This window comes from Manduca sexta, chromosome 26 (assembly GCF_014839805.1).
Source record: "Manduca sexta isolate Smith_Timp_Sample1 chromosome 26, JHU_Msex_v1.0, whole genome shotgun sequence".
Classification (NCBI taxonomy): Eukaryota; Metazoa; Arthropoda; class Insecta; order Lepidoptera; family Sphingidae; genus Manduca; species Manduca sexta.
Genome location: NC_051140.1, coordinates 14,687,249 through 14,710,453, shown reverse-complemented (window position 1 = coordinate 14,710,453; position 23,205 = coordinate 14,687,249). Strand labels below are relative to the sequence as shown.

General features: G+C 35.9%; 7 protein-coding genes and 1 pseudogene across 7 annotated transcripts; all 8 read left to right on the top strand.

The window, feature by feature from the left end:
- Positions 1-2,245, top strand: part of LOC115455427 — a 7,623-nt pseudogene extending 5,378 nt beyond the window's left edge.
- A 1,041-nt stretch (positions 2,246-3,286) lies between these two features.
- Positions 3,287-4,489, top strand: LOC119190715 (cuticle protein 19-like). Its single transcript, XM_037443148.1, has 4 exons — positions 3,287-3,295; positions 3,738-3,938; positions 4,023-4,189; positions 4,417-4,489. The coding sequence occupies exons 1-4, from the start codon at positions 3,287-3,289 to the stop codon at positions 4,487-4,489; spliced, it is 450 nt and encodes a 149-aa protein (XP_037299045.1).
- A 1,884-nt stretch (positions 4,490-6,373) lies between these two features.
- LOC115454492 (histidine-rich glycoprotein) lies at positions 6,374-14,483 on the top strand. Its single transcript, XM_037443147.1, has 13 exons — positions 6,374-6,434; positions 6,906-7,040; positions 7,143-7,309; positions 7,403-7,439; positions 8,440-8,625; positions 8,712-8,878; positions 9,007-9,070; positions 11,884-12,018; positions 12,136-12,302; positions 13,345-13,357; positions 13,832-14,029; positions 14,113-14,279; positions 14,411-14,483. Exons 1-13 carry the CDS (start codon positions 6,423-6,425, stop codon positions 14,481-14,483), a joined length of 1,521 nt encoding a protein of 506 aa, XP_037299044.1. The 5' UTR covers positions 6,374-6,422.
- LOC115453393 (cuticle protein 19-like) lies at positions 11,690-12,532 on the top strand. Its single transcript, XM_030182091.2, has 4 exons — positions 11,690-11,744; positions 11,884-12,018; positions 12,136-12,302; positions 12,394-12,532. Exons 1-4 carry the CDS (start codon positions 11,733-11,735, stop codon positions 12,455-12,457), a joined length of 378 nt encoding a protein of 125 aa, XP_030037951.2. The 5' UTR covers positions 11,690-11,732; the 3' UTR covers positions 12,458-12,532.
- A 1,542-nt stretch (positions 14,484-16,025) lies between the features above and the next one.
- Positions 16,026-16,871, top strand: LOC115453382 (cuticle protein 19). Its single transcript, XM_037443729.1, has 4 exons — positions 16,026-16,097; positions 16,227-16,361; positions 16,465-16,631; positions 16,725-16,871. The coding sequence occupies exons 1-4, from the start codon at positions 16,086-16,088 to the stop codon at positions 16,786-16,788; spliced, it is 378 nt and encodes a 125-aa protein (XP_037299626.1). The 5' UTR covers positions 16,026-16,085; the 3' UTR covers positions 16,789-16,871.
- A 1,097-nt stretch (positions 16,872-17,968) lies between these two features.
- Positions 17,969-19,207, top strand: LOC115453384 (cuticle protein 7-like). Its single transcript, XM_030182082.1, has 4 exons — positions 17,969-17,977; positions 18,292-18,474; positions 18,559-18,725; positions 19,135-19,207. The coding sequence occupies exons 1-4, from the start codon at positions 17,969-17,971 to the stop codon at positions 19,205-19,207; spliced, it is 432 nt and encodes a 143-aa protein (XP_030037942.1).
- Positions 19,208-20,108: 901 nt separating this feature from the next.
- LOC115455503 (cuticle protein 19-like) lies at positions 20,109-20,965 on the top strand. Its single transcript, XM_037443730.1, has 4 exons — positions 20,109-20,175; positions 20,320-20,448; positions 20,547-20,713; positions 20,807-20,965. The coding sequence occupies exons 1-4, from the start codon at positions 20,164-20,166 to the stop codon at positions 20,868-20,870; spliced, it is 372 nt and encodes a 123-aa protein (XP_037299627.1). The 5' UTR covers positions 20,109-20,163; the 3' UTR covers positions 20,871-20,965.
- Positions 20,966-22,125: 1,160 nt separating this feature from the next.
- LOC115455361 (adult-specific cuticular protein ACP-20) lies at positions 22,126-23,132 on the top strand. Its single transcript, XM_037443146.1, has 3 exons — positions 22,126-22,137; positions 22,280-22,618; positions 22,962-23,132. The coding sequence occupies exons 1-3, from the start codon at positions 22,126-22,128 to the stop codon at positions 23,130-23,132; spliced, it is 522 nt and encodes a 173-aa protein (XP_037299043.1).
- Positions 23,133-23,205: the final 73 nt, after the last annotated feature.

The following is a 23,205-nucleotide window of genomic DNA, read 5'->3' as shown; positions in this document are numbered from 1 at the left end:
ATTACAAAGTATTCAGCCGGCGGTCGCAATAAAAATTTAAAATACAACATGAGAAATTATAACTAAGTAAACTATGTCGATAATTGATCGATGCTAGACTAAGATTACGCCACGGTTGCGATGGCGGTTTCATTTGCTCTTCGATCGATGCAATGGTTCAGATGTTCCGCTGACAGTGCAACAACTTTAGGTTTTTGTGTTTTCACGGCGATGCATGCATACTTAATGCTTTTTATATTCTAGCTATGTAAAATTTGTTTAAAAACATTCACTATATCTCATTACTCAGGAATGTCTCATAACTTTTGGAATTTTGAGAATGTTTGGGATCCGAATACAAAATTATAATTAAAAGTACAGGTAATATGAATACGCACAGTAAGTCCAAAAAACGTAACAAAAAGTTTGAATTTTAGTTTAACACTAACGATCAATGGAAATAACAAACAACAATATAAATTTTCATTCGTTGCTGATAAACAATAACAAACATTATATGAATATTTGCATATAATAAGAAACTATGGTATACTCTACGACAAAAACAGCGACCTATAATTTAAAAGGTAGAATAATTAAAAATTCACTTTTTGTAGAAAAATTCCAACAAACTTTCGGGTAACCTTGTACTAAGAGATTTAAAATACTTAAAATTGTAAGGTAACGATCATTATCGATGGTTATTGAAAATAAATAGATTTCTGGATCGACCTATTGGTAGCGGCCCGTCCCGTCACCGCCTGACTTTAATTAGGTCATCTGTCCATATCTTGAATGATCGTCCGACGCAGCGCTTGCCAGTTAGTGCCCTCCATTCCAAAACCTTCGTGCCCCATCGGCCATCAGTTCGGTTCACAAAACATATTAGCTGCATGTAAATTATAAAGCAAAGCATTTCAGCATTTCCATCAATTAGCATTTAAAGCTCATAAACATAATACAAACTAGCTCATCAGCTCTGTGTAGAAAGTAACAAGAATTTTCTTATAAATAATAACAATCGGCGCCTAATAAATCAGATTTTTTTTAACCGTTTCTGACAGCTCTATTGTACTTTATAACACAGGTTTCATAAACATAAATTACTCAATAATGAACATTACATATACGTCATATTAGCATACAAAGTTTAAAGAAATAATGAAGGACGAAATATTATGTTTGTGCCTTGCTCTACTTAATTGGGGCAATAGCACCATCCAATAGTAATTGGTAACACATATTTTTAATAACCATATCAAACGAATAAAAAATATTTCAATTGCATGACCATAGTAATGGTGGTTAATTGATCGACTGAACTGATTGATTTAAATATTACTAAGTTTAAATAAATTGTCACCTTGGTTGTCATACATTTGAACAATATAAAAGACAATGTATGTTAGATGTTTGTATCAGTTCACTTCTAAACTTTGTGTCAACGGTTCAATAACATCTAAAACAAAATGTTTACTAAGGTACAGTAAATTAGAAAATAAATATATTTTCCCAATAATTTTTACAGATTCTATAATTTTAAATTAATTATTTAGATACCCATCATTTTTGTTCTTACTACCTTAATTAACGAATATAATGTATTAATAATATAATTTTCTCTAGATGTTGGTCATGGTTGCTCTGTTGGGTGCTGCAGCGGCGCACCACGCGTTCTCCTCCCAGCACGTGCACAAGTACGACGGTCACCACGAGCCCGTGTACCATCACGGACACGGACACGAACACCATGACTACTACGTTAGTTAAAATCATATCTATTTTTTCAGGAATTAAAAAAGTAAATTAAATCAGTAAAATTAAATTGTGTAATAACACTTTAACTTTATAGACGTACCCGAAGTACGACTTCGAGTACAAGGTGGATGACCCGCACACCGGCGACCACAAGTCGCAGCACGAGTCCCGCGACGGCGACGTAGTGCACGGCTACTACTCGCTGCAGCAGCCCGACGGCTCCCTCAGGGACGTGCACTACCACGGCGACGACCACTCCGGGTGAGTTTCACTGGCTGGACACAATACACTTGCGCACACGCAGCACCACTCGCGAGTGCACATTTTACTCATTGATACTGTTGTGTTCACAGGTTCCACGCTGACGTCAAATACAGCACCCATCACGTCGTGCCCCAATACCACCATTATTACTAGACTGAAATCATTGTAAAAGATTTTTCTTAAATATTTTGTAACACATTTTTTTTTATACCTGACTTACATACGTTTGTTAGCCTGGCAGGGCCGGCTTATACAAAACACACCGGTCTTGTATTTTAACACAAAGAGAAAATAAAAGTTATATTTATATATAAATATTTTTATTACTCAACTCCATAACACTATATAGATTTATTTTTATTATGGTTTTGTAGCAACTCTAGTTCTTGTAGATGCATATTATTACAAATAAATATCTTACAACAGTTTAATTATACTGAAAGATACAATTGCAAGAAATGGATGTGGTAGGCAGAAGACAGTGTAATATGGCGCGTATTGGAAGAGGCCAATGTCCAGCCGTGGATAAAGATATAGGCTGATGATGATGATGATAATTTGTAGCAATTTCACAGGATATCGCTAAAACTATGCATTTCATTAACGTCTTGACCATAATCCAGTGTTGAATAATGACAGGTTTTTTTGTTGATTTATGTTTAGTTTTCAAATTTTCTGATTTAATTGTTTATTTTTGAACTCTATATTTCTTGAATTATGTGTATGTTTTCGATTTTTGCATTATGTTTTATACACTTTCCCAGTATTAGGTACGGGCCTCCTCTACTACTGAGAGGAATTAGGCCTTAGTCCACCACGCTGGCCCAGTGCGGATTGGTAGACTTCACACATCCTCGAAAATTCCTATAGAGAATTTCTTAGGTATGCATCCTCATGATGTTTTCATTCACCGTTAAAGCAAGCGATAATTTATAAAGAATACACACATAAGTTTTTAGAATAGGCAGAGGTGTGTGCCCTGGGGATTTGAACCTGCGGACATTCGTCTCGACAGTCCGTTCCACAACCAACTAGGCTATCGCATAAGTACGTGTAATATATTCAACAAAATAAAAGAAAGGCAAGCAATTATGTCCTTAAACTTGAATGAACACAAATCTGATCGTACGAAATTATCTGGTTTGGTGAAAAATTACAGTGGATTGCGAAAACAAACTGAGGACCGAGTATATAAAGACATATTACACATTAAGATATTATCACTTTCCATACAGTGAACCAAGCACGGTCTGTTCTACAAGCCAGTAAAAAACTTACAACCAAAATGTACAAGGTAATTAATAATATTCCCTATTCGTCAAATAGAGGTGTCAGTAAAATGTGTGAATTCGTGTTTCCTGTAACAAATAATTGTCAACACTTAAACAATGTCGTTAATAATTTTATCCCAACAATTAATACTCATATATTTAAATTATACATAGTTTTTAGAAGTTATGAAAAAAGTTATAAGGTTTTGGAACACAAGCTTTTGATAGTCTGGTGATTTCAATAATAGCGTAGTTTTTCTTTAAAAATATGAAATTCTATGCTTCAACATAGTTCAGTTAATTAACTTGCATTATTATGTACACATTAGAAGACTATATTTACATGCCTATTTATCTATGGGAACCTTATTTATGAGGAATGAGTTTGATAGGTTCGCACTGTTAAATATATTATTTAAAATATACATACATATAAAAAAATATTAAAAGATACCCAACTTTTAGATTTTTGTGATTGCCGCTACCGTCGCATTCGCTAGCGCTCGTCCTCAGCACCACGGACACGAGCACGCCATCTCATCACAGAGCATAGTGTTGCACGCGTCGCATGACCAGCACCACGCGCCTTCGCACCACCACCACAACGATCACCACCACAACGATCACCATCAGGATCAACACCAACATCACCACGTTGACTACTATGTAAGTTAAAAAAGTATAACAATGTTAATCACAAAAAGCGAAAGAAAACATTTATATTCAAACGCATTTAAATCTATGAAACAGGCTCATCCCAAATACGCGTACGAGTACAAAGTAGAGGACCCCCACACAGGCGACAAGAAGTACCAGCACGAGACCCGCGACGGTGACGTGGTGAAGGGCGTGTACAGCCTGCACGAGGCGGACGGTACCATCAGGACTGTTCATTACTCAACAGACAAACACAGCGGGTAAACTTTTAATTTGTTATTACTTTTAATTCGGTGGTAGAAAGCCACCCATATATACACAGGTATACCAGATCTACTGTTCGGCCGTGAGGCCACGCGGCAGGTGAGAGATAATCATCTCTCGTCAATGAACACTCTATCTGGACTCCACTCTACTTACCATCAGGTATAATGGTATAAAGTTACTGTGTCCGTTTAAAAAAACTTACAAAATATTGTAATTCCAGATTCAATGCTGAAGTAAGGCGTGAGGGTCACGCGCAGCACATCCAGCCCGCACACCACGAGTACCATCACTAGACCAACACTCACCTGTTATACTGCATTTTGTTATTTGTTGCTATTTTTAACATCACAAAAAAATACTTAATAAAAATTTAAATACATTGCGGTTTTTATTAAAATTCTTACTAGGAATATTAAAAATGACGAACTTTGCGCAGGAAGTTTGCAAGCCGATTTCGAATAAGTAAATGAATTTCTGTAGATGAAATTTAAAATTCAAATACTAAAGATAACCACTCGAGCAAAATGTAGAACGTTCTAAAAATAACATAAATAAGGTCGAAAATGAAATTAAATAACATTCGGTTAAAGTGTATTGTGCTGACCATACAAATACCAGTTATACCCCGTATACCGTACCTCAGCCATGGAAATACAAACTTTATTTTATACTTTTATATGCAGATTTACGGAATAGAAGTATTTACAATGAACATATATACTCCCGAAGAGACTGTACAAACTACAGTACTACTACGACTTCTTCTAATACTAACTACTAGTACGAGGAGAAGGCATTAAGTTACCGTATGGGATAATATTCCAATCTCGGGCAAAACATGTGCAGTTTGGACAACACTTGGTTTGCAAATTCAATACGCTGTACAACTAAGGCAATAGATTTACGTCTCCTGGGTTCCTCATTGAAAATCAGTGCTGCAATACCAGTCGGACTGATAGGAATATGTGTTAAGGAGCCGAATGTCAGCGCCCCTTGTGGTTTTAATACGTATAATTATGTTATATTTGTTTGTATTTTATTTTTTACCTATTTTAGTTTATGCTATACTGTTATTTTCTAAATAATAAATGTTTCACACTTTTCTTTTTTTTCATTCTACTCATTTACGGTTTTCATTAAGAATATTACAAAATATCGCAAATTACCAAAATCTTGTGAATTTATTCTATGGAAAAAAAAAATCTGTAATAAATACTTAACAAACCTTCATGTCCACACCGTGTATCGGTATTTCTTTAGATATTATGATTTCAGGGACTGCCTTCCTGTATCTTACTAAATGGTAATTAATCTGATGCCTGTTTGACAATGTTTAAGTAAATGTTATCCGTATATTCTTCTGTCGTTTGTTCTTCGTCTCCGTCTCGTATTAGAAAGCCACCCAAGATTATATTCGAAGACTAGAATTTATTCAGATATCACAAAACAAGTCCATAGAAATATAATAATTTAGGAGTAATGCATAAAGAACCTTCAAATCCTTTGATGGAAAAGTAGATACAGTAAATTAATTTCCCTCCTTACGTCTCGGCCTTTGGACAAATAGGAATAAGCGTTTGTCGATATCATTCAAAGAATCAATAAACGCATTAAGCGACCAAATAATATTTATCAAATATAAAAGAACAAAATTTTGCTCGCGGTTTCGCCCGCGTGAACCAGTTTACCGGGATGTTTTTTTTTTTGCCTCCTTACTTGATGTGTATCATTATTTTGTGACCAAATTACATAAAATTATTATAAATTGTAGCCTATGTGTTGTTCTGGTGTATAGCCAATATTACTTTAAAGTTTCATCCAAATCCGTTCAGTAGTTTTTTCGAGAAAGAGGAACATACATCCTCACAATTAGTTTCGTCTTTAATCTCTGCGCTATAAAGAAAAATTATGTCTTCAAACATTCCATAATCAATACTCAACCCATGAGTTTAAGATTGAAATTGTAGACGAAGAGTACTTCAAAAAAAGAAACACATAAATTGTCATAAAATTTCGAATAACCTTCTACATTCGTATTGTGTCACACACTATCAAAATATTAAATTTACATAACCGAAATTATATCGAATTCTAATCAACTATAGCGGTCAGGTGTAAAAAGTCACCTTGGTTATTATACTTTTAAACAATATAAAAGACATGAGTTAATATTTGGTGTCAGTCAGTTACTAAACTTTGTATCAGCAATACAACAATTGAAACAAAATGGTTGGCAAGGTGTGGAAGAGCTTTTTATATAAAATTGTCATGTAATACGCTGTCACGCCAATTTGTGCATTATAGTGATCGTGCTGCGGTCGAAATTCAACCGACAAATCTAATAGAAGTAATCCAAGAAACAGCTGAACAGATTTAAATAGATGACGCTGGTGTCAATTATATATGCTATGAATTATGTACTTACAGCTTTTTAGGTACCTTTATAGCGTGAAGCTGCGAGTAATACTTAGTATAATATATATGTAACACATATTATACAGACATTTTTTTTTAATTCTTCTCTACAATATGAAGTTATCATCAGCAGTTAATATCAGCCAAAGCTCATACTCTTCCGTCTGCAGATTGTGCTTAAAAAGGGATACAAATTATTTCTTCGCGTATGTATATACGTATAGATAAGTGCTACAATTTTTATGTTATTATAGTCTTTGGAATATGTATTTTAATTATTTTTTTTTCTTTCAGTTCTTCGTTATCCTTGCCTTATTGGGTGCTGTAGCGGCGCACCACGCGTTCTCCTCCCAGCACGTGCACAAGTACGACGGTCACCACGAGCCCGTGTACCATCACGGACACGGACACGAACACCATGACTACTACGTTAGTTAAAATTGAAACTACATATTATGCAACCGGTAACAATAATTAATCCATTACGCCTACGAATTACTCACGTTAACAATATTATTTGTCTGATTTTAGACGTACCCGAAGTACGACTTCGAGTACAAGGTGGATGACCCGCACACCGGCGACCACAAGTCGCAGCACGAGTCCCGCGACGGCGACGCAGTGCACGGCTACTACTCGCTGCAGCAGCCCGACGGCTCCCTCAGGGACGTGCACTACCACGGCGACGACCACTCCGGGTGAGTTTCACTTGCTGCTCTCATTACACACTGCGTATACGCAGCATAACTCGCACGTGCGCACCGTACTTACCGATGGCGTTTTATTTACAGGTTCCACGCTGACGTGAAGTACAGCACCCATCACGTCGTGCCTCAGCATCATCATTACTATTAGACTGAAATCATTGTAAAAAGTTATTGCTATTATGTATAAAAAGTATTGGCTAAATAAAAGTAATATTAATATAATTTATGACTATTTATAATTAATGAACTATATTTTACGCCGCAAATAACATTAACTATTCTATGAGCGTTTTACTCAAGGAACTATGTTCGTTATCTTGGTTAACTTGTTTTTGCTTCCACTCATCATTTATTTCTCTCTCTTCGTAGTCGGTTCCTCATGAGTTAGGATTATTTGTCTCCACAGTTTTCTGTTCATCGCATCTTGAACTAATTTGTTGAATTTGGTGGCAGACGAGTCTCTAATCGGGTCTGTCCATCGGTTTGATGCTCGCTCACTTCTTTAACTACATAATATTTCACATTTACTAAGGTTCGCCATTAATACGACTACCAGTAAAGAAAATTAAACAAACTAAAAGTAAGGCATGCAGTTTTGTCCTTAAACTTGACTTAACATATTTCTGCTCGTACGAAATAATCTGGTTTGGTGAAAAATTACAGCGCATTGCGAAAACAAACTGGAGACTGAGTATATAAGGGAATCACGCACATTAACGTATTACCACTCTCCTTACAGTGAACCAAGCAGGGTCTATTCTACAAGATAGTAAAAAACTTATAATTAAAATGTACAAGGTAATTAATAACAACCCCTATTCTGCAAACAGTAGTGTTAGTAAAGTGTGTTCATTTTTGCTTCTTAAAATATATTGTGCTCAACGTTCCACATTGCGTGGGTGAAATTTTAATAATTAATATTAATAGTGTAATGGGCATATTATGTTAGCTTGGGAACTAGCGAAATCCTGAGCTTCAAAGTGACGTCAACCAGTGAAAATGTGAATAACTATGTACTCATAAGTGTGCTACATTAATATGCCTAAGAATCCATACAAGAAAGGACTGTAAACTTATGTATTTTTTATTTAAAATCTTATTAAAAGACATTTAACTTTTAGATTTTCGTATTCGCCGCCGCCGTCGCCCTCGCCAGCGCTCTTCCTCAACACCACGAGCACGGGCACGCCATCTCATCGCAGAGCATCGTGCTGCACGCGTCGCATGACCAGCACCACGCGCCTTCGCACCACCACCACAACGACCACCACCAGGATCAACACCATCATCACCACGTCGACTACTATGTATGTTAAAAAAAACTGTAACAATGCTAATCACAAAAAGCGTAAGAAAACATTTATATTAAAAGATATTTCAATCTATTTAACAGGCTCATCCTAAATACGCATACGAATACAAAGTGGAGGACCCTCACACTGGCGACAAGAAGTACCAGCACGAGACCCGCGACGGTGACGTGGTGAAGGGCGTGTACAGCCTGCACGAGGCGGACGGTACCATCAGGATCGTCGAGTACACCGCTGACAAGCACAGCGGGTGAGTTATTTTAGTTTAATTAACAAATTTTATCTTAAATTGATAAATTTACTATTTGAGTTATCAAATGGGGTGTACTAAACTGTTAAATTGGCTTTTTAGTATAACGTTCTATGCTCCTTTTACAGGTTCAACGCGGTGGTGAAGCACGAGGGTCACGCGCAGCACATCCAGCCGGCACACCACCAGCATCATCACTAGACCAACACTCACTTGTTATATTACATTTTGTTACTCGTTGTTAATTTAAATATTTTTAATTACTTATAGACACAAAAAGGAACTTAATAAAAAATTAATTACATGACGTATTTTATTTAATTTTTTTCTAAAAATATTAGGAATTAAATGGTTTCCGCAGCCTCGTCCTCGCGAAAAATCTTTCCTTCTACAAGGTCTCTGTATGTCTGAGTCTACTGAAGCGATATATATAGCGTACTCTGTAAGGCCTCAGCACTGTCTATTTTAAAATCAATTTTATTTTCCGTGGAAGAAAATTACCGGCTTATAAGTAAGCCTATATGTTAATTCAGTATATGGTGTGCCGGTATACCAAACAAATTTCATCCAAATTCGTTCAGCAGTTTTTGCGTTTAAACTTAATATTATAAACTTCTGCTTTTATAATATTACAGTAGTACAACAGGTGTAAGATACGAATTAAGAATATACATACTTAATATCCTAACGAGTAACATAAGGTGTGAAAATGTATTGTTCAATAACGAACAAGCCGATGAATTTTGAATGAAATTTAAATCACTGATTGACCATTACCCAGACCATTAGAAGTAGCTACTTTCGATCCCGGTGATGTACCTACTTTAAATCAGACAAAATTCTACTTAAGCGAACATAACCGTACCCAAAAGCTAGAAAATTCTTACAAAATGATAATAACTAATAAGTTATAACAAAATAAAGGTTTTAAAGAAAACCAAATAACATATGTCCGCTACCCCTCATACTTATTTATCTTCAAACTTCCAATATCTTTGTGACAGTCATAACAGGAACCTTCGCTCTTTTAATAATCTTCTTCTCAAATGTCCCCCTCATAGTTCTGGCTTCACTCATTCTTCTTTCACTATTCAGTCTATTCTTATGTGGAATTCACTGCCCCTCGAAATCACGGCGTCCACTACGCGACTAGCGTTCAAAATGAGGGTCCGACAATTACTCTTGAGTAAAGCGGAAGATTCACCAACTTAGTTCATTATACATTACATATTTATTACACACATATATAATAATATATGAGTATATGAGTATATAACAACAATACCTTTCATTTTAAACATTCTTTACTTTGAAAAATTAGTTACTGTTACAGTAAGAGTTATATTTAAAAATAAAAAAATTTATAAGGTAGCGAAATATTGAATTCAAATTCTATAAAAATTATCGTTTCATTAAAAATATTTTTTTTTTATTTTATCGCGGTTATTTATATTATATTTTTATCCCGACGTTTCGAAGACTTTGCAGCCTTTTCGATCGACCAACACCTTAGTCCGCCCCGTGACCATGAAAGCTGCAGTCTTCGAAACGTCGAAAGAAAAATATAATACGTAGTAGCGCAAAGGTAGGTATGTAAGTACGTAAAAATACAACGACGCGCAAGCAGCTCAAAACGTCACGCACGTATGATGTTTGAAAATATGGATGATGGTGATATTTTTTTGTAAAATATGGACTTAACCATAAAATATGGAAAAATATGGAAAATAAAAAATTAGTTTTTCGCAATTCAAATACGATAATAGATGTAGACAATAAGTTCTAGAACGAAAATTGCGTAAATTAAATTAAATATTTATCTTATGTATTTATTTATCGATGTGTATATACGTACATTTATTAATTTTTATTTGATTCCTGAATATTTTGTTTTTGTTCTTATCTTCCTCTTATGCACCTACCTTGATTATCTCTGCACCACCCTAACGTTGACTGGTAGAGAATGCCTATGGCATTAAGTCCACCTGTATACTTTTATTATATAAAGTGCTAAATAAATAAATAATCTTAACCGGATGATACATAGTTTTAGAAACTACCCATATTATAAATGCGAAAGTTTGTGAGAATGAATGTATATATGTCTGTTTGTTATTCTTTCACCAAAAAAGTACTGAACGGATTTGGATGAAACTTTACAGTAATATAGGTTATACATCAAAATAACACTTCTTTCAATGTAGTGAGCATTCGAAAATTCAGTAGGTTAACAGTTGTGTACCAACGTAATATTTTTTCCTTAACTACTGGTAATGTTTCTTATCTCTGGAACATAAAAATTCCTTAATTTGATATTAGCTTAAGACGTCCTATCGGTTCCAGTTTAAAGCTCTAATCGAAGAATACTTTGAACATTGCATGAATTTCAATCAAAACAACGAATAACCTTCAGCTGTCGGTGTATTGTACGATACTCTATCCAGATACTAATTTTACACACACAATCACACCTTTTATCCCCGAAGTGGTAGGCAGAGACACTACTTTTCCATGTATGTATTCCGTAAAATAAAGTGATAATCCTATCGCCTTATCGGGTACATATTCCAGGCTCTGGGCTGATACTTAGTTGAAAAACTTAATACTTACACACTTTGCCCGACCCGGGGATCGAACCCAAGGCATTGTAGTTGCACCGTAATACAACTGTGCCACCGAAGCAGTCGAATTTTACGTAATTGAAATTTTTACATCAAATTCTAATCTATTATAGCGGTCAGCTGAGACACTCACCTTGATTGTTATGCATTTAAACAATATAAAAGACACAAGTTAGTAGTTCATGTCAATCTATTACAGAACTTTGTATCAACAAGACAAAACTTAAAATAAAATGTTCACCAAAGTATGGAAACCGTTTTAAATATACAATTTTCAAAAGTTACAAGACTCCGATAAGCTAATTTGCATATTTAAAGTTCTACAATTTTTATATTTCTGTCGTGTTTGGAATACTTTAATTTAATATTTTATTTTTCTTTCAGATATTCGTTTTCGTTGCCTTATTGGGTGCTGCAGCGGCGCACCACGCGTTCTCCTCCCAGCACGTGCATAAGTACGACGGTCACCACGAGCCCGTGTACCATCACGGACACGGACACGAACACCATGACTACTACGTTAGTTAAAATTAAAACTATACATTAAACAAGCAGTTACAATAATTATAATTAATCAATCCATTACGCCATTTTCGGCGTTAATCACTGTTAACAATGTTATTGGTCTGATTTCAGACGTACCCGAAGTACGACTTCGAGTACAAGGTGGATGACCCGCACACCGGCGACCACAAGTCGCAGCACGAGTCCCGCGACGGCGACGTAGTGCACGGCTACTACTCGCTGCAGCAGCCCGACGGCTCGCTCAGGGACGTGCACTACCACGGCGACGACCACTCCGGGTGAGTTTCACTTGCTGCTCACTACACACTGCGCATACGCAGCATGACTTGCGCGTGCATACCATACTTACCGATGCCGTTTTGTTCACAGGTTCCACGCTGACGTCAAGTACAGCACCCATCACGTCGTGCCCCAGCATCATCATTACTATTAGACTGAAATCATTGTATAAAAATTATAACTATTTCGTATAAAAAAAATTGTCCAAATAAAAGTGATATTGATATAATAACTGATATTTATTTATTTATAATTAATCAACTATTTTTACGACACTAATTATATTTATTATATGAGCATTTTACTGAAGGAACTTATTTTCGTTATCTTAAACAGTAACAAACTCACACAATAAAGAACTGACAACACTGCCTTCCTTAATATGTAGATTGTAGGTATCGACATTATATTAATTTTTAAAGTCTAACAGTTGCAGAGTGTTGGAAAATTTGAAGCTTGTTATGATATAAAAAAAGTTAAAGTAAACAAGATATCGGGTTAACTCGTTATTGTACCAATCCTCGATGACTTGACTTGACTGCTTCGGTGGCGTTGTTGTACTGTTTGCGCGGTACAGCGCTCTGAGGTTCTGGGTTCGAATCACGAGTCGGTATAAGTGATATTTGGGTTTTCCTGTACCGTATCAGCAAGGAGCGTGGATTTTGTGCCCGATATGGCGATGGGCTCACCCCCTACCTATCACATCATGGGACGGAACACACTTGAACAAAAGTGGGAAATCCCTTCGGGGATAAATGCGTGATATTGTTTTGTGTGTGTGTGTGTGTCAAGCCTATCACTTCTTTAGGTACATAATATTTCACATTTTCTTAGATTCACCGTAACTACAACTACTAATAAAAAGAATGAAGCAAAATAAAAGTAAGGCATGCAGTTCTGTCCTTAAACTTGAGTTAACATAAATCTTGTCGTACGAAATAATCTGGTTTGGTGAAAAATTACAGCGCATTGCGAAAACACGCTGGGGACTAAGTATATAAGGGAATATTACACATTAACGTATTATCACGTTTCATACAGTGAACCAAGCAGGGTCTGTTCTACAAGCCACTAAAAACCTTACAACCAAAATGTACAAGGTAATTAATAACATTCCCAACTCGTCAAACGGTAATGATAGTGAAGCGCGTTCATATTTGCTTTTAAAAATATATTGTGCTCAATATTCCATTCTACATTGCATTTGTCAAATTTTTATAACAAAAAATAACAGTGTAATTGGCGTATGTGAGTCCTTAAATCTAAACCGTTTTCGAATAAATTAAAAAAAAAAAGCTATAATTTTTATTTATACAAGCTTATTTATCGACTTTAATATTCAGATAGTCTGAGTAGTGGTATATTTTGGCTTGGAAGCTAGCGAAATCCTGAGCTTCAAAGAGAGGTCACACAATAAAAATGAACACAAATATGTACTCAGAAGTGTGCGACATTGATATGCCTAAGAATCCATACAGGAAACGACTGTAAACTTATTTTTTTTTTTTATTTGAAATCTTATTAAAAGGAAAACTTTAAGATTTTCGTAATTGCCGCCGCCGTCGCCCTCGCCAGCGCTCTTCCTCAACACCACGGACATGGACATGCCATTTCATCCCAGAGCATCGTGCTGCACGCGTCGCATGACCAGCACCACGCGCCTTCGCACCACCACCACAACGACCACCACCAGGACCAACACCAACATCACCACGTTGACTACTATGTAAGTGAAAAAAGTATAACAATGTTAATCACAAAAAAGAAAGAAAACATTTCTATTCAAACGCATTTAAATCTATGAAACAGGCTCATCCCAAGTACGCGTACGAATACAAAGTAGAGGACCCTCACACTGGCGACAAGAAGTACCAGCACGAGACCCGCGACGGCGATGTGGTGAAGGGCGTGTACAGCCTGCACGAGGCCGACGGCACCATCAGGATCGTCGAGTACACCGCTGACAAGCACAGCGGGTGAGTTATTTTAGTTAAATTACTCTACAAATTTTATCATAAATTCATAAGTTTACTATTTGAGTATTCAAATGGGGTTTACTAAACAGTTAAATTGCCTTTTAGTATAACGTTCTATTCTCCTTTCACAGGTTCAACGCGGTGGTGAAGCGCCAGGGTCACGCGCAGCACATCCAGCCCGCACACCACCAGCAACATCACTAGACCAACACTCACTTGTTATATTGCACTTTGTTATTTGTTGCTAGTTTTAATTATATTTTATTTTACACAAAAAGAAACTTAATAAAACTTGAAATACATTACTTCTTTTATTGAAATTCTTCTCAGAAACTTTATGTTTCGGTAGACAGTCTGTTAAACATTTACGCCTATACGATATTTCATCATTGGCTAGAATAATACCCATAACCCAATCTACATTTTAATGTCATTGACGTTCTTTCTGAAATTTTTAATCCGGATAGAAACCTCTGTAATCGGCAATAGCCGTACGCGAACTCTAAAAGATTTACTAAAAAAATATAATAAAATAAGGGTTGTAAAGAAAACGAAATATCATTGTCTTAGTCGCAAGCAAATCCTACTGTCTACTGGTTGCCGCTTTGAAGGACAATAATTCCAATCCTAGGCAAACTAGGGGATCGGTGGAATCACAATATGCTGCCATTGAACCTGTGGGGCAAATTATTATTTTAGAACCGTAAATATTCACAGTAAGTTAATTTAATCAATGGCTATAATTAATCTCTTTCATAAATATTTTGATAATATTATAAAACATCATTTGAAATTCAAAACGTTTATGTTTGTGCATCTTTATTTCCTTAGCAGTTGCTTTATTCTGATATGATGGAAATATATATTTTACATTGGAAATGTATTTTATATATAATATACTGTCCCTGGGCTGGGCAAAGGCCTGCTCTATTATTGAAAGGGATTAGGCCTTAGTCCATCACACCTGCCTAGAGCGAATTAGCAGACCTCACATATTTAAAAAAAAATAATATAGAGAACTTTTCAGGTATACACGTTTTCTCGCGATATTTCCTTTGCCGTTAAAGCAATTGATAATTCATTAAGTAGGTACCTATACTCACATAAATTTAGAAATGTCAGAAGTCACTCAGAGAAGGCCCTTGTGTTTTGAACCTACGGACATTCGTCTCGGCAGACGTTTCACTTCTAACTACTAACTAGTCTGACGGCTATCTATATTAATATTTTTGGTATTATCTTTAGAATTATTATAACGCATAAAATGTACTAAATTCACTCGCTTGTAGTATATATACAAAATAGATTATATATCCTCGCAAAGCAATTTCACGACAGAACAACTTCACGCGTTACATCTCTGCTTATCCTTTGTAGAAATAGGAGTATCTTTTGTAATGTTTGAAGATTCAGTAAACGCATAAAATATCCTCAATCCTCATAATAAGGAAATATTAAAGACTCAATGTTAAAATATCTGTAATAAAAATAAACATATTATCTTCTAATATTTGCTGCCGCCAATCCATCAGTCCTAGTTTAAAGTTCTAGCCTAATACTTCAAAATATTGCATGCATTTCAATATAAATAACGAATAACCTTCAGTTGCTGATATGTTCGGCGACACAACTACCAAAAAAATAATTTTGCGTAACAGAATTTATATCAATATCTAATCAATAAAAACGGCCAACTGTGAAAAATCACCTTGGTCATTATAATTTTAAACAATATAAAAGACAACGAGTTATATGTTTATGTCAGTCAACTACTGAAGTTGGTATCAATAGTACAAAAATAAAAAAATGGTTCTTAAGGTATGGAAAATGTTTTAAAAAATCTAAAACGTCCAAGAGGTTAAAGTTGTACCTAGTTGAAAAACGCTAGAATTTTTGTATAATATAAAAAATACAATTTGTGTATAACTGTAGTTATTTTTCTTTCAGTTCTTCGTTATCGTTGCCTTATTGGGTGCTGCAGCGGCGCACCACGCGTTCTCCTCCCAGCACGTGCACAAGTACGACGGTCACCACGAACCAGTGTACCATCACGGACACGGACACGAACACCATGACTACTACGTAAGATATATAATATTTCAATCATTCTAAGACGATAATACTTACTGCTTTTAGCAGCATCGATAGTATTGGTAATGCTTTAATAAAATTACTAATTTTGCAGACTTACCCGAAGTACGACTTCGAGTACAAGGTGGATGACCCGCACACCGGCGACCACAAGTCGCAGCACGAGTCCCGCGACGGCGACGTAGTGCACGGCTACTACTCGCTGCAGCAGCCCGATGGCTCCCTCAGGGACGTGCACTATCACAGCGACGACCACTCTGGGTGAGTCTCGCTAGCTGCATACACTATACACTGCGCACACGCAGCGTGACTAGCGCTTGCTTATTGTACTAATTGATGCTGCTATGTTCACAGGTTCCACGCGGACGTCAAGTACAGCACCCATCACGTCGTGCCCCAGCATCAACATTATTACTAGACTGATACACTTATCGCACATTAATTATTATCATTTTATAACCAAACATACTGCTCAAATAAAAGTGATTTATTGACATAAAATTTGTATTTTTATTTTTCTACCCTCCATAATATTTTATCAAAGATTATGATTTTACTAATATGCTTCCATTATGACTTACTACTTTTAAAATACTGTGCCATAACTGGAGGCATACATGTATTTCAGATATGTTATCACAAAAAGTATTTCTATAATACCTAGACACATTGTAAGCAATAACTCACTGGCGTTCTTCTAGGGCAGAAACGGCAAAAATATACCAACCAAAAACTTTGTTAGGATATAAAAGAGGTCGCTTAAAAGGGGCACCCGGATAGATAAGGTGGCCCTGGATGGTACGATACTGGCACATTATTAAGCAATAATTTTTCCTAGTTTTTGCAATATTTTTCATTGACGCCCATTCCTTTTGGTCATAGCATTCCTGAGCACCCTAACGTTCAATCAAACAAATTCTTCAGCTTTATATAACAGTAGATGTGCCATAAGAATATACAATTTGGACACTTGAAACCGTGTCGCAACGACTGCATAGAATACGCCTAAAAAATTACTAGCTGTCGTTTATGACAAATGAATAATTTATTAATTATTAGTCATCTCTCGTCAATTGACATTCTGTTGAATTCCACTCTACTTACCATCAGGGGCAGTGGGATCCCTTTGCAGTGTCCGTATAAAAAAGTAAATAATTTTCATACGTTTACCATCAATTACAACGAATGTTGCGTATAAAAAAATTAAATAATGTTCGTACGTACTAGTTTCAATACGTAACACTTCAAAGCAATAAAAAATTCATATTTTTTTATTAATAGAGAATCCGAAAAACAGAGGCATGTTTCTACACAAAAAGCTGGCATAACATTTATAGTATTAACTATGTTTTTTAGGTAATGAAGGTCCCGATTTGGTAATAAGTCCACTTGAATAAAAGTAAGTAACACATACTTGAACTTGTCTCAATATTATCTGGTTATTCAAATAATCTGGTTTGGTCAAAAATATTATGTATTGCGAAAATTACTTTTTACTGGGTATATAAAGACATGTTGCACATTAAAGTATTATCACTTTTCATACAGAAATCCAAAAGAGGACTGTTCTATAATTCAATTAAAACAATTCGACCAAAATGTACAAGGTGAGTGGGTTGGTTAAACATACTGAAATCTAGTAGTCTTGTTTTTTTAGTTCCTATAAGCTTTTATTACTGGGCTTTATTTTAATCAACAAACCACTACCAGCTTGGTTACATTATACATTGTGTCTATTGTTGTCTTTTGTTTTTAATATCTCTGTGTCGACTTATTACAGAATAATAGCAGTTATTATTATATTAAATGGGTTCACATGTGACTAATTTATCTTGTACATTCCGATTTACCAAAAATACTACGCTGTATATATTAGGATATTTATGCGTAGTAAATTATTAAGATTTAACAAATAATACAGATTTTCGTGATCGTCGCTACCATCGCCTTCGCCAGCGCTCGCCCCCAACACCATGAGCACGGCCATGCCCTCTCATCGCAGAGCATCGTGCTACACACGTCGCATGATCAGCATCACGCGCCCGCGCATTACGAGCACAATCACCACAAGGACCAACACCAACATAATCACGTTGACTACTATGTAAGTTAAAAATGTATAACAATGTTAATCACATAAGGCGAAAGAAAACATTTATATTCAAGCGCATTTAAATCTATGAAACAGGCTCATCCCAAATACGCGTATGAATACAAAGTTGAGGACCCTCACACTGGCGACAAGAAGTATCAGCACGAGACTCGCGACGGCGATGTGGTGAAGGGCGTGTACAGCCTGCACGAGGCCGACGGCACCATCAGAACTGTTCATTACTCAGCTGACAAACACAGCGGGTAAGAAACTTTTGTGCTGCTCTATTAAATTTCGTTATGATTAAAATACGCGTCAAACAAAGGCTAATATACACTATGTACGTATGAAGTGTAACTGTAGGATAACTAAACTGAAATCTGCAATGCAGGTTATTTTATTAAAAATAAAAGCGTGATCAAATTATATATAACCTTTATATAGATAAAGGTTCATCATAGTGATGATAATCAAAATACCTAAAATGATAAAACTAAATTCTTTAAACTTAATGTAAAATTTACGATATTGCGAATAACATAAACAACTTTAAATAGAGGCCATCGATATCAAAATATTTAGTAGACTTTTATGTAAACACGAAAGTACTGTTTTACAATATAGTAAAAGTATAGTATAAAATACAATATAATATTGATATCGTTCCCACAGGTTCAACGCGGTGGTGAAGCGCCAGGGTCACGCGCAGCACATCCAGCCGGCACACCACCAGCACCATCACTAGACCAACCCTCACTTGTTATATTGCATTTTGTTACTTGTTATTTTGTTAAATTATTTTATACTCTATGTACACAAAAAGAAACTTAATAAAATCTTAAATATATTTCACATGTTTTACTAAAATCTACTAACGATATACCTTATATCATAACTTGTACGCCATTAATATTTTAAGTAAGTATAAAGATTCTTCACATTATAATACTTACTTACGAAATACGGAATTCTTTTCGAATCAAGATGTGAGATGAGCACGTGCGTTCAGTTAGAATAGTGAGCAAAATTATTCACTCTCGATCATTATTTGCACACAATAATATGTTTTGTCGTGTACTTTAATTATATACTACTAATTTTAGGTTTTACAATGAATCCAATTATAGTTTACCAAATTGTTAAATGCTTCTATACTATGTCACGACATAATTCAATAGAATTCTAAGCTCAAGAATTCACCACATCTCATATTATGAGAATGGGTTTCTGGATTTTTACGTAAATATCCTTAATATTATTTATTAACCGCATTTTGACACTACCTGGTGCTGAAAATAATTATTCTCTAGACTATAAGTATTTCTGGCATGAGCTTACATTCCTGTACTAAAATAAGAAGATACACAATGCTGCCCGAAAAAAACTCAAGAGTCTATCTTCCAGAAGAAATAAAGAATATGTATCTGCAACATTGCACTGAAATTGATCAAGTTTAATAAAGTTCTAAATCATACGTTCCATCCCATTAAACAACGAATGACATTGAATTGTTGGTATTTCGTGTGACACTATTATCTATATATTGCTTTTGCGTAACTGTAATAATATCAATCTCTAATCAATAAAACAATCAGTGCGAAAAGTCACCTTGGTCATTTGCATTTGGTCAATATAAAAGAACCGATTTAGAAGTTTGTGTCAGTTAACAACTAAGTTTGTACAAACAACCAATAACCCAAAATGGTTGCTAAGGTATGTAAATAAAAGTAAAATACTAGCTTATATAATAATTTCAAAATACTATCTTTTTATATACAACAAATAAATAACTTAATATTTCACATTGATACTGTCATGTTTGAATTATGCTTGACTATAATTATTTTCTTTTTTCAGATATTCGTTTTCATTGCCTTATTGGGTGCTGCAGCGGCGCACCACGCGTTCTCCTCCCAGCACGTGCACAAGTACGACGGTCACCACGAGCCCGTGTACCATCACGGACACGAACACCATGACTACTACGTAAGATATATTTTAATATTATTATCATTCCACTACGATAAATCTGTTTTTAGCATCATCTATTCTTAATGATTCATTTACATTGTTTACTTTTGCAGACTTATCCGAAATACGACTTCGAGTACAAGGTGGATGACCCGCACACCGGCGACCACAAGTCGCAGCACGAGTCCCGCGACGGCGACGTAGTGCACGGCTACTACTCGCTGCAGCAGCCCGACGGCTCGCTCAGGGACGTGCACTACCACGGCGACGACCACTCCGGGTAAGTCTCACTCGCTGCACTCACTACTCATTGCGCACCCGCAGCGAGACTTGCGACTGCGCACGGTACTCACTTATGCTGTTTTGTTTACAGGTTCCATGCTGACGTCAAGTACAGCACCCATCACGTCGTACCACAATATCATCATTATTACTAGACTGAAACTTGAACTACAACTACAATATGATACTATTATTTTGTAATGAAATGAAGTTATGTATCTGCTACAAAAATAAATTACCTATAAAATTACCTTATATTTTATTTGGATAATACTATGCTTATAAATATATCAATATTCAATTGCAAATAGATTAGACTACCTTGTGGTAGGGATATCAGTAGTAACAGGGTCAGAAGAAGCTTACTTAGTACAAAATGGTTACGGCCCAATTACAGGCAAATCTTTTCACGTCTTACTTTTTTACTTATACGTATACTTATACTCAAACTCATCATACTAATGCATACTCATACTCATATAGTAAACTCACACACATACTCATACTCAAACCTATACTTAGATATAAACGTACTGACTGCTGAACAGATGTAGATGAAATTTGACACATAGACAGACTAAGTTCTAGGGTAACATTAGAGCTACTTTTTATCCTGGTAATTCCCTCCTATAAGAAATTGTATTTGTTTTAATCTGATTTAAGTTGATGATGCTGCCGTGGTATACGTTATGTGTCGTACGATTCCTGTAGTGGGAAAGGCTTTTCACGTGGGTGAAGCCAAAACCTAGTCTGAAATAAATATGAGCGTGGATATTAGAAAAATGTTTCCTTTAGAGTAAACCAATCAATCTTCTATTTAATTTACTGGCGCACTGTATAAAATTATCGGCTTGAAATAAGCATTAGAGATTTATAGCTTTCGTACTTTTTGCTTTATTGCCCTAGTAGAATAATGCTAAGATCTCTTATTCCGATAACTGTCTCGGTGCTATCACCAGTAAGCCAAATTTTTCATTGAATATCAATTCAAATAACGTGAATCGCCAGAATTGAAATCTCGCTCCTCTTTTGCGTTATGTAAATGAATTCAAACCGGGAGTGCAATAAGTAGTTAATCCCTATCCTTATATTAATATGAAGGTAAGCTATTATAACTCATAATTTCATCACAAGAATAGGTTTCCTGATCTCAACATAGGACGTAAAAGCAATAAAATAATTATGTTGACATTTTCAATTACAACATTTTCTGTCTTCACCAAACAATTATCAAAATATCGTTGTGCCTATCTTTCGTAATACCTAAACTAACCAATAAAACTATAAACGTCGTGTGAAATGTCAGTTTGGTGGTGGTTAAAGATTTAAACATATAAAAGACACTAGTATAGCATCTTCTATATCAGTCATCTATCGTATTTTGTCTCATCCAACAAAAGAAAATACAAAATGGTTGCTAAGGTAACGTAGAATTTGGAACCTTCTATAATCTTGCAATGCAAGGACCCTTATATAATTTCATTGCTAATAATAATTCGTAATAAAATACTAGTAACACAATCGCAAAATGTGTTTTTCAAATATAATCATTTTATTTCTTTAGATCTTAGTATTCACCGCCCTGCTGGGTGCTGCGGTCTCGCATTCTGCCTTCTCCTCCCAACATATAAAGAAATACGACAGCCCTACCGAGTCTGGACATGGAAAAGGCCATGGATATGGGAATGGGGAAGTACATGGATATGGACAGAGTCAAGGATTTGGACATGGCTACGGTCAAGGATTTGGACACGGGCATGGTCAAGGGTTTGGATTTGGGCATAATCAAGGGTTTGGACACGGGCAGGCAGAAGGATTTGGATATGGGCAGAGACAAGGATACGGCCATGGTCATGGTCATCGATATGGGCAGAGGCACGGACATCAACACAAGGATCACCATGTAAGTAGACAAAGCAATGCTAGTATAGGAGTACTGGTTTGTAGCAAATATGTTTTCATAACAACCACCGTATAAACTCAACTCGTATTAAAGTGATTCAGTTAGGCGAATGACGAGGAGATCCGGTAATGTAGGTTGCCATATTTCTAGTAACAGCCAAATAGCGCATCTTCTTTTGCTGATTCTTAAATTAAGCTCCGTACCTGTGACAGCAGAGATGAGGGTTATTAAAAAAAAAAAAAAAAACTATGTAACCCCAACTCTCTAATTGAGTTAATATTTAAGATGACTCATACTTAATTCAGCGAGTATTTTGATGATATTAACTTATTTATATTTTTAGGCTCACCCTAAGTACGAATTCGAATACTCTGTGGAGAATTCACACACCGGCGACCACAAGTCGCAGCACGAGTCCCGCGACGGCGACGTAGTGCACGGCTACTACTCGCTGCAGCAGCCCGACGGCTCGCTCAGGGACGTGCACTACCACGGCGACGACCACTCCGGGTGAGTCTCACTCGCTGCATACACTGCACACTGCGCTCAGGTACACGACTAGCACATGCGCACGGTACTGACTGATT

Coding starts and splice junctions, on each gene's coding strand:
- LOC115455503 (XM_037443730.1), top strand. Junction 20,449..20,546: donor ACGAACACCATGACTACTAC/GTAAGATATATT, acceptor TTACTTTTGCAG/ACTTATCCGAAATACGACTT. Junction 20,714..20,806: donor CACGGCGACGACCACTCCGG/GTAAGTCTCACT, acceptor TTTTGTTTACAG/GTTCCATGCTGACGTCAAGT.
- LOC115455361 (XM_037443146.1), top strand. Junction 22,619..22,961: donor ATCAACACAAGGATCACCAT/GTAAGTAGACAA, acceptor TTATATTTTTAG/GCTCACCCTAAGTACGAATT.
- LOC119190715 (XM_037443148.1), top strand. Junction 3,939..4,022: donor ATCACCACGTTGACTACTAT/GTAAGTTAAAAA, acceptor TCTATGAAACAG/GCTCATCCCAAATACGCGTA. Junction 4,190..4,416: donor TCAACAGACAAACACAGCGG/GTAAACTTTTAA, acceptor TTGTAATTCCAG/ATTCAATGCTGAAGTAAGGC.
- LOC115453384 (XM_030182082.1), top strand. Junction 18,475..18,558: donor ATAATCACGTTGACTACTAT/GTAAGTTAAAAA, acceptor TCTATGAAACAG/GCTCATCCCAAATACGCGTA. Junction 18,726..19,134: donor TCAGCTGACAAACACAGCGG/GTAAGAAACTTT, acceptor TCGTTCCCACAG/GTTCAACGCGGTGGTGAAGC.
- LOC115453382 (XM_037443729.1), top strand. Junction 16,362..16,464: donor ACGAACACCATGACTACTAC/GTAAGATATATA, acceptor CTAATTTTGCAG/ACTTACCCGAAGTACGACTT. Junction 16,632..16,724: donor CACAGCGACGACCACTCTGG/GTGAGTCTCGCT, acceptor CTATGTTCACAG/GTTCCACGCGGACGTCAAGT.
- LOC115453393 (XM_030182091.2), top strand. Junction 12,019..12,135: donor ACGAACACCATGACTACTAC/GTTAGTTAAAAT, acceptor GTCTGATTTCAG/ACGTACCCGAAGTACGACTT. Junction 12,303..12,393: donor CACGGCGACGACCACTCCGG/GTGAGTTTCACT, acceptor TTTTGTTCACAG/GTTCCACGCTGACGTCAAGT.
- LOC115454492 (XM_037443147.1), top strand. Junction 7,440..8,439: donor AGTACAGCACCCATCACGTC/GTGCCTCAGCAT, acceptor TTTAACTTTTAG/ATTTTCGTATTCGCCGCCGC. Junction 9,071..11,883: donor AGCCGGCACACCACCAGCAT/CATCACTAGACC, acceptor TTTTTCTTTCAG/ATATTCGTTTTCGTTGCCTT.